The sequence below is a fragment of the Nannochloropsis gaditana genome (assembly GCF_000240725.1).
Source record: "Nannochloropsis gaditana CCMP526 unplaced genomic scaffold scaffold372, whole genome shotgun sequence".
In the NCBI taxonomy this organism is placed as follows: domain Eukaryota; class Eustigmatophyceae; order Eustigmatales; family Monodopsidaceae; genus Microchloropsis; species Microchloropsis gaditana.
The window spans coordinates 10,755-21,152 of record NW_005803581.1 but is presented as its reverse complement, the minus strand read 5'-3'; the positions used below and the strand labels follow the sequence as shown (position 1 = coordinate 21,152).

Sequence of the window (10,398 nt, the reverse complement as noted above, 5' to 3'; positions counted from 1 at the left end):
GATTACGTGTGTGAGAGAATTGTTCACACTTGAATGATTGTCGATTTCTCCATATTTACTCTTCCCATAGCTTCTTTACCCTTGTAGCATACCTGCTGGGGGGGCAAGAGAGCGTTCGGGAGTCGCACGGACTTCTTGTCGTCGTAGAGGATTAGAAAGGCGTCTTCCGTTACGGGCGTGTCTATGGGCGCCCCCTTCTCCCTCCAGTCAGGGATAAGCTCATCCAAGGCCCGTGGCTCGAAGACATTGCCTGTGTGATTGTGTGGACCCGTAAGGGTATCGGGTGTCACGTACAACGTCTCGTGTATAGCCCACGAAATGCCTTCGAGACCGACTCCGTCATGCGCTGTCCCCCGCCTGCGCAATAAGGGGCGTGAATCACCACGCACCAGATAAGATGTGCGCTCCAACCTCCGCGCCTTTTTCCAGGACACAGACGCTCAACTCCTTATTTTGTGCATTTGCTAATTGCTTGAGGCGTATGGCGGCAGCTAAGCCCTGCAGTTGCAAGATTTTAAACAAGAGAAGGATCGAATTGGGGCAAGAGATATTGTGATCCCAAAATAAACACGCCGCTAGACGGTAACGCTCTTCTTGCAGCTTGCCCCCCCGCATTTATATTTACCGCTGGCCCGGCGCCCACAGTAACGACATCATAGTCCATTACGTCTCGTTCGGGTGCGCTTTCGTCCGATTGCGCGTTGGAAGAAAAGAAACGCGCTCGTGTTTCCAGGTGTGTTGTCGCATTCTTCTTTTTCGCGTGGTTTTGTGTGCCAGTGCTGCGTTTGCCAGACGACGGAACTTACTGAGTTGAAGTGCCCCTTCCACCGAGACTGCCCCACCCCATTTCTTACCTCACTCCCAACCGACGTGCACTCGCCCTGAACACTCGGGCTGCAGGCATGACGCGAAGCATGGTAAGCATTTACCTGTCTGTAATAAGGCAGTGGCTGTCGATTGTAAAGCCCCCCAAAAGGGAATAATTGTTGCATGACGATGCATCCCTCAAGGTGAAGAGATCCCGGCGATCAAGAACAGGGAGGCAATTACCCGACGGCACATTTGCTGCTTTGATCGAAGTCACTCAACACAGTAGACACACAAAAATGTTCCAATCAGACGTTCGGCATGCGTCTGCAGGGATAATGATGGCAAGACTCCGCCCATGACACCTGAGGCACACGTAACACGGGAAGGAGGGGCGCCAGAAGCGAGCGAGGAGACGGCATCGCCTCCACCCAGGGGCCTGGATTGGAGCACTGCCCGACAGCGCATTTGTCAGGTGTGCGACGACGCCACCTCAGCTGAAATCCTCAGGCTGCGGCAGGGTTCATTGAATTTCATATTCGTGGCTAAGGACGCGCTGCTCTCTCAAGGTGCTTTGCTGGGGTGTGTCACGGTGCTTGTGATTGGCGAGGCCCTGGAGGAGCATAGCCACGACGACGGCGGCAATGGTGAAGTGGCCAAGTGGATTTATCGCGGTATATTGGTAGTCAATGTGATACTCAATGTGTGGATTGTGGCGGCACGGCAGATTTGTCAGCAGCGGGAACTTTTAGGGCGAGTACGAGAAAGTGTTGAGACGTACCGTGAGAGCGTTCTGACCGCTGCAGATGATGAATATGCATCGATACGTCGGCATCATGCCATTTTGAAACAAGGGTCGCCTATGCTGTCCATCTACCCTGTATTTCGGGACAACCAGTGGCAGCGTGTGCCTGGCCTTCTCTTAGTCGAGGAGGACATAATCGCCCTCTGTGCCGGAGACTCGACTCCCGCAGAAGTAGAGGAGCTGGACCTGGAGAGCACCGAGAAGAGGGAGAACCATAGTAGGAATGTAGAGGAAGGGCCGCATCACCCCTTCCTCGCGTCCACGCCCGCGCAAGGGAAGCCTGAAGTGTTGCCCGCCGGGAGCAAGGTCGGCATGCGTCCTGACCGCCAGACTTCCTTCTTGCGCAAGAGCGCCCTGTCTCCTGTCTCGCAACGATTGCTGGTTCTATGCAGAGACATGCGCTGCTTTCGCCTGCGGGCTACGCCCATGAAGGCCTTCCTGGAGGAGATGCTCCGCCCCGACCGAGCCGGCTCGCCGCCAGACACGCTCTTCGCCAAGGATATGCGTATCTCGCGTTCCGCTGCGAAATACGGAGTCTTGGCATTGATGTTGATTCTGCTGGTGGCTGCCTCAGTGCGCTTTCTGTGGCAAGAACAGGAGAAGACCTCGTGGGCCCACTTTCTGCTCGTGGAGCCCGCCTGTCTGGCCATCCTCGCCCTTCCCGTAGCCAGGCCCGCCCTGTCCCTGCTGGCGGAGGCCCTCAGCATCGCACGCCTACTGACAGTGGTGGAGGATTTGCATCTGGCGCAATGGCAGGGCAACTGGGGGGCGCAAAGGAAGGGAGAGGCGGAAGCGGACCTGGAGCCGGAGCGACGCATCCGGCTGAAGTCCGCTCGCCGTGACCGGATGCCTGTGAGGAGGTTTATGAGATACGCTGCCGCCACCTTGCGCGCACGTTTGCTGCCCGTACCGCTGTTACAACCCCCTACTCGGTCCGCCGCAGCACAGCATGTGCCTGTCACGATTACAGGGGGCCACCAGGGGGCTAAGCTTCAGAGAAGGCGCGCACTGCTGCCTATCCCTCTCATCCAGAGCAAGACGGTGGAGCGCCTGGGCGCCGTCACCATGCTGGGAGTGATAGACGATGAGTTGCTTGTCTCCGATACCTCGTCTCCTGAAGCGGTCTTTCTTTTGAACTCGAAAAAAACGCAGGAAACGTCCACGTCTACGGTGCTGCAGATGGTCCGCGAACCACTCCTTGATCCTCCCCCTGAGATCCTCCCTGCCACGACCCTGCCTACCGTCAAATTTGAGGATCCTGGGTGGACACAGCACTTGGCCTCCTTGAAACCTGTGGGTTTCTGCAGCTTGGCATTGGTGGAAGCAGAGGCGCGGAGGGGAGTGAGTCTGCGCGATCACGCGAGGGGCGGGTGCCCGGGACTGGTCGACCCTGGCCAAGCACTTGTCGATTTCGTCCTTGAAGACGCGCCCTGTCATCGGAGGGCGTACCTAGCGCAGCTCGCACATGGTATCGGCTTTTCTGCATCAGATGATTTGCGGCCGTTTTTCAAAAGACGCGGTCGCCTTCAGGTCGTCGCGTCGCATCGGGTGGAAGAGCAGACAAGCGAGGATAATCGTGCGTCTTCCTTGGAGGAAACGCGCTCCCGGGGAACGCTCCAGCCGTACATGACGTCGGCTGTGTGGGAAGATGTACGGCGACGAGGCGGTACGGGTGATGAGGCTGATTTTGATGCGAGCGCGGTTGCAAGCTCGGGCGGTATGCAGCTTTTTTCGGAGGGGGCGCCCACACCGGCTCTGTCGAGGTGCGTCGACTACTGGAACGGCAAGGTGATCTCGAATCTCACCACGGAGGATCGCCGCCTCATTATCTCCACATGGAAGGCTTGGGCGCTGGACGGCTTTCACGTCGTGTGCCTTTCCTATACACCACTGCCGCATCACCAACGGGGGTTGTTTGCGCGAGGACAGGTCGAAGACCCACCCACATATCTTGTGGACGACTACCATCGATTTGATGAAATGGCGCACGTAGATGCAGTTCAGGAGGAAGCTATGACTGAGAGCGAGGCAAAAATGAGCCCGCACGGTCCCACAGGTGTGCAAGAAGACGATGAAATCGAAAAAGATCGGCCCAATCCTTGGGAGGATCGAGTCGATGATGCAGCGCGATGGGCAGAAAGGGCTATTCTTTCAAAAACGAGGCCGCCGCAGTACACTCCTGAGTCGCCTTCTGAATACATCGGAGCATCCCAGAACGTTCAATCGCCTCTGCCGAGCTCGAAAGACCAGCATGGTCACAAAATTGACAGGGACACAGAGACTGGCGCCCTCAGAGACTTTCCACACGTGAGCATCAGCATGCCGGACCTTCTTCGGGGAAGTACAGAGCCTACTCCTCTAGCTGGGACGGAAAACTTGTCTTCAGCGAACATTAAGGTCAGTTACGGTTGTGCAAGTGAGATAAGAAATGCGAGCAAGCGTCGTAAGGGAGGCGGAGTAAAGGCTGAAGCTACTTTTGACAGTCAGGCTCGAGAAGATGGATTGCTGTGGATCTTACTCCGGCGACAAGTGTTCCTGGGACTGGTCGCATCAAGCGTCCTGCCTCGCGATGAGATGCCCGGATTTGTGGAGGAAATGATGGCCTCCGGGGTCCGCTTCTTATTTTTCAGTCCGCGGAACATGCGACGCTCCAAGAAGCTTGCTGAGCAGATGGGGATTACCATGGACTGGAATGCTGCAATTTCCTTGCGCCCGTCCGTTGTGACTGTCCCCAAAAGCCATCTAATCGTAGGTCGCGGCGACGTGTATGGTGACTGGGCAATTAAAAGTCGTCTCCCTCACGGATGCGCCGCCATTCGCGAGCACCTGCACAAGGTTGACAATGTGCCTCTTCTGGTGAGTGTGTATACAGACGCGACTCCACCAACCATCGATGAGATGTTCCTCGTTTTTCAAGACCATCATGAATCAGTCCTCTGCGTCGGGTGTGGCTTTCGAAGCACTAACGCGCAACTGTTCCGGAGAGCTGACGTGGCAATTTCAGTTGGGGGCCTGCCTGGCGGCCTTAAGGGATCTCCCACGGCTTGCACATCCCCTACAGAGTCTCCTGTAGACATGTCACGCAAGCACGTCCCGGCACCATGTGATGCTGCTTTTAATGAGTCGATGGTAGGCTTATTCACTGTCCTTCGTTTAGAGGCAACCGATAACGGTACAACTGTCTCGCTTGCTGTTCTGACGAATGTTGTGAAGGAAAGTCGCCGCCTTTTGGGGTGTTTCTACCAATGTATTTCACTGGGAACAACAATTTTATGCACATCTGCTCTCTTGCTAATATTGCCGCATTTGCTCCCCTTTCCTGTGGGATCCACTCGCGGTAGATGGTCCCTCGCTGACACATTGTGGGTTCTGTGGATAGTGCTTCCGCTCCTTGTCCTCCCTCTCCTTGTCACGCCCGCAGACGCGGGCCTTCTGGAGCGCTGTCCGCGGAAAAATGTCATTAGACCTTTTGATCATAGCATCTTGAGGACCACTAGGGCTCTTCTTGTGCGCTGTCTGCCTACCGTGGCCCTATGCATGTACGCACACGCGCGATGTCTGGTCTCCTTACTTGTTCAATTCTCCGACGTGGTCAATGCTTGTCATGTAAAGGGAGCACCACAAGCCTCTGTGTCGACAGCATGGGCTCAATTTGGGGCTCTTTTAGCTTGTCAAGAGCAGAGCGCTCTATTTCGAGAGGGGCACACGGAGGTGACAGCCAGCTACGTTGTCGCCCACGACTTACTGCTCCTTGCCTTAGCCTGCTCTTTGTTTGCGCAGTCATCTACTTTTCTTCACGGGACTGCATCCCTCCGCGAAGAATCTCCTTTGCGCAATATCGCATGGATCATCGGCGGTACATGTTTGGTGGCTGGTCAGGCGTGCCATTTCATTGTGCGTGGCCTTACGCTGGTGAAAGGAAAGGGTCTTTCAGCCATCGGCTGGGATGTATGGGTTGTGGCACTTATTTTTGCGCCACTGGCAAGTTTGACATTGTCTGAAATCATCAAGAAAGCCGATGCCAAAATTCTGATCAAGCATGCTCGCTTCCGGCGTTTAGAGTTCGCGACGCGACTAGGGATGCATTCTCCAAAGTAACATGGCTGGGCACATCGAAATCTTCACATACATGTACTTTTTGTGTATAACTTGGAGCCTTTGAAACCCTAAAGGTTGCACAGCATTTGAGTACATAACTTCATAATTTCTGGTATGCATGCATGTAATTATAAGAGGCAGGTCACGCGCAAGCAGAATTGAAATGCGGTATTATGGAATTTGCATACAGTCATTCCCTTGCCTTGTCTCTCGAGAATTTTGAGACGTAGCATGACTAATCATGAGTATACTTTTGCAACAATTATGTATCAATTTTGGCGCGACTTTTGTAGAGACGAATCACGTCTCTAAGCAATGCTTCTTTTTTGTTTTTTTCCATTTGAATTTTAATCTGTAAAGACCGTATTTCGGCCGCTGCGATATCCTTGTCGGCTCGCAAGGTGTTCAATTCCGCAGTCTTGCTTTCTAGTATGTTCGAGAATAATATAAGTCCATCTCCGTTATCATGAATCAACTGATAAGTACACACCTAATTGAGAAGAAAGTACAGCAACGGTGTCTGAAAGCGTTTCCTCTGTGGTGGCTGGTGATGAGGGCGTACGCTTGGAAGAATTTTGGCTGGCAGGCCTCCTCATTTTGCCACTTTTTGAATTATTAGAGACCGGCATATTTTCCTGTCTTCGACGTGTATTCCTTTCATCCAGAAAACAGTAATTTTTGTGAAAGGTTTGGATTGCTTTAGAAACTCCAGGGCACCAAAAAACCGTTTTTATTTGAAGAGCCGTTGAGCCGTTTCCCTCGGCCTCCCACACCCGCAAACCCTCGCGCCCAAGGTCACGTCGGACGTCTGGCGTCAAACCCGCGCTATCAGTTGGTCAACCTCTCACGCAGGCCACCTTCGCTAAATAAGCTCCAGCGACAATGAATAACTTTTCTCAATTCTTTCCGACACTGGTCAGGTTCGTGGCACACTGGAAGGTATGGCTACCGGCCGCTCTTCTCCAGCAACACTTTTGCAGCCACCGCAGGTACGTTTTTCGGACTAGCGGGATACATCCATGCAATGATTTTTGAGGTTGAATCGACCCTTTTCGCTACCTGTTGAGGATTTGAAACCTTTCCTGTTCTCTCATCAATCATTGCTTTGCCCCGATTTTCCGCGGGATCTTCAATACGATCAAGCATTATTCTGATTTCCTCAATTATTAATCTGCACCTGGTAGCTCTCCATCAGTCCATCGAAATGTCAAATAGTGCTTAATGGTGCTTCATCCCAAAATGTGTCGTCCACCGCCCATCTAACCCTTATCAACTTGTCGCGAGCTCCGGGAGGGGTCGCATTTAAGGTACAAACTACAAAGCCTAAACGTTACGTCGTCCGACCCAATCAAGGCCTGATTGGACCCGGCGAGCGTTTAGTCGTCGAAATTTGGATACCGCCACATCAAAAGACGGGAGCAGTAGAAGAGTACAATAATTCAGGCGGGAATCATATGAAAGACAAGTTTAAGGTGGTCTATATGCAAATCCAAGACGTGAAGAATATGCAAGTAGCGGATGTCAAGTCGATGGAAGTGGTAAGAAGTGTGAGAGCTGTTGAGAAATAATTCCATTGCCTTGGTTATGCTATTACATCATTCTTCTAGATTCAGTTTGGCATTCAGAGGATACCAGTCTTACGCTTCATAATTTAACAGACAGAGCACCTACATCATTTGTGGGAGCAAGCGGATAGAAAAGGGATCTTTAGCCATAAATTTGATGTGGAGTGGAAATTATTGGAGGGGGTCTCAGCTCATTCGAGGGAGAATCAGTCTTCGTCGCCAAAAAATGATGCAAACACCGCAAAAGCTCCATCTCCATCTGCGGCCGAAACAGAGGAAGAGGCCTTCTTCTACCTTCGTGACGAGGTACGCAGGAAGCCCGTTTTTCATTGGTGGGATGCTTCATTTAAAACGCCCCTTTTTCCATTTGTGCAGATCCTTGATTATCGGCAGCGATATGACGAGCTCGTTTCTGATACGGTGCGTAATAAAGTCGTGGATGCCTTTCATCGGGCACTCAAGGTTCTCTTGCTTTATCACCACGCAGATCGCACTGACACTAGAGCGCGATGAATTGGTCAGATCACTCGATGTAACTACGTTCGAGTTGCGATGGGAACTTTCTAGTCAGTGTTTACGGGGTCAATCCGGCCATGAGGCAATGGAGTGTCCATCGAGCTTGCACGAGAGCCGCAGGTCGGTTTGGTGGAGCACAAAGATGTAACATAACGAGGATTAAATAAATGATCTAAAGGTCTTTTCTCATTCCAAACGTTACAAAAACAGCTTAAACAGTCTAAAGGCGTCCTTCGTGCGTTCCATAATCCGAGTTTTAGGAATTGCTTCGGGAGGTGATCCCTCCTCCGTGTCTCAAGTCTTCCAATGCTCAAGCCCCAATACTAATACTGTTTTTGGTCGGGAGCGTTTATTTGAGCCAATATTGGCAACATTTCGGACACCAATGGTTTTCCGAAATGTACTGGTGATAGCCCTTCTGTCGTTCTTTCTTGGACTTTTTACGAGAAGCTGACATGCGGTATCACTTCGAACACCATTGTGAAGTAAAGCACTTTGTACATAAATAGAAAGCTAATAGATAGTGGGCTCCGTTAAGCGGCCTGTTTTGCATTGGTCTCTTGAACGCAAATATTGTACAGCAACACATTTATGACATATTCGATCACAGTCATTTGATTTCAAGCTTACAGCTCTGATCACTCTTGTTTCTCGCCACAAGCGGAACAGAACTTAGCCCGTACAGGAAGTATCGCGCGGCACGCAATACAGAATTTGCTTTCCTCCTTGTCTTGAGGTGCTTCGATACAGTCCACACCGCTCGAGGTATCACTAGTACTTCCCGTACCCCCCACAGCTTTCTTCTTTGGGGGCCTTTGCTTGCCCTGCCGTACCCAATTGTCAATGAGCGGTACGATTTCCTTCAAATCTTCAACCTCACCGTCGACAAATTCCTTTGTGATGAAATGCGTCAGGTAGTCATCTGTTTCCATGGTGTTTACGTGCACTGCGGCCTTGTCCTTGAAAAATGGCTCTGTCGACGTCTTGAACGAGGACGCCAACGAAGAAAGCTTCAGAGGCCCTACCGCTCCTTCCTCTGCTGAAGTCCTGCTACTATCCTTGCTCTCTTTTTCTTGCGCTTCCAATCTCGCCCGTTTAGCTGCCAGTTGCTCCTCCTCCACCTTCGCTTTCCGCTCCGCCGTGTGGTACCAGATAGTGCGAAGCTTGAAATCACTTTTGGCCGCTAGTATGTCCTCGGAAAAGTCGTCACCGATATGCACCCACCGCTTCCCCACCCCCTCTCCCACCCCTGCCTGCTGGATGGCCGCCATATAGGGCCTGCCCGTCCGCTTCCGGGCCCCGACCTTCTCGGCGTTGATGCAAAACTCGAAAACGCCTGAGGTGTACGAGGACAGAGGACAGGGTGCGAAAGATGCAGTATGTGAGATAAAATTTTCGCAAAGCAGCAGGTGTGGTGAAACATAACGGGCATTGCGTCGACACTCACCCTCGAAGGCTGCGATCCGAGAGATGTCGCAGTTGCCGTTCGTGATGGCACAGAGGCGAAGGCCACGGGCTTTCAATTCCTGGAGCAAGTCTAACGCACCTGGAAAGAAAAGCTCCTGGACGTCGTGTCGAGCGTCATGCCAGGCCTGAAAGGCCGCTTCGGCAACAGCTTGGGGCTCGGGCATGTCGCATTTTTTCGCCAGAGCAGTGAGGGCCAACTTGCGGAGGTCGGTGAACCGAACGACCGACTTGCTGTCCTCCGGATCCTCCAAAAACTCCTCAGGGTGCTTTTTGGCAAGCACCCACATGAGTGCAGAGACGGTGGGCAGCTCGTCGGAGACCATGGCGGGATAATTTGCTTGAAGGAAAGCTTGCAGCGCCCTGTGCCGTAACGACACGGAGCCAGAAAGCGTGCAAGCTGGACTGAGATGCGCGAGTGATTGCGTGAAAAATGAAGAACCCTCACTCACTTACTTGTTGGCATTGCTGATGACTGTTTTTCCGCACCACAATGTATCGTCTAAATCAAAACTCACGACGTCGACCCCAACGGCCTCCTCAGGGCCCGTGCCTTCCGTGGACGGAGACTCTCCTCTGGCCGCGCTCCCTTGCATAAAAAGATCTTCCCAATATTTCTCTTGAAGCAGAGGATCCTCTGAAGGGTTCTCAAACAAAGATGTGGTGTACAAATCCCGCGCCGGTTCCCGAGAGTGAAGTGCCCGTGGCCGGGTCGAGCGACTGCGGGGAGGTCGGAGGAAGGCCGCGACTGAGGGTACAAGTAGCACGAAGAACGCGAAAAGGGGAAGGCAGGGTGCGCTCCGGGTCATGGACAATCACAGCTCTCTCTGTGTCATGAGATGTACGCGATCAAGGCTTTCATTGAGCTTTACGGGGGTTTAGCTTCAGTGCAGCCACCAGGGCCGTCGCCGCGATCATCAACGTTCCTCGCGGGGAGTGCATGGGCCTGCCTCGCCCATCTCAGACTCTGGTAACTAGGTAGACATGCCGCGCGGCGTAAGCAAGTCGTATGTTTATTATTGTAAAGCTCCACGCCAGCTCTGGTCTTTGCATTGCATGCTTCATCGACCTCAATTCCTCTGGTTTTAAACAGGTGATAAAGAAGATATACTCCCTGAGTTTTCGACTTACTTTGCTCTTTGA

The 10,398-nt window shown here is 52.5% G+C and overlaps 2 protein-coding genes across 2 annotated transcripts; both read left to right on the top strand.

Moving 5' to 3' along the window:
- Positions 1-1,462: 1,462 nt before the first annotated feature.
- On the top strand, positions 1,463-2,607 carry NGA_2001500 (uncharacterized protein; the record flags this gene model as incomplete). The annotated part of the gene is made up of 1 exon (XM_005854826.1): positions 1,463-2,607. A coding segment is annotated over one exon (1,145 nt), but the record flags the coding sequence as incomplete, so codon positions are not given.
- NGA_2013500 (uncharacterized protein) lies at positions 2,590-5,994 on the top strand (the record flags this gene model as incomplete). The annotated part of the gene is made up of 1 exon (XM_005854827.1): positions 2,590-5,994. A coding segment is annotated over one exon (3,121 nt), but the record flags the coding sequence as incomplete, so codon positions are not given.
- Positions 5,995-10,398: the final 4,404 nt, after the last annotated feature.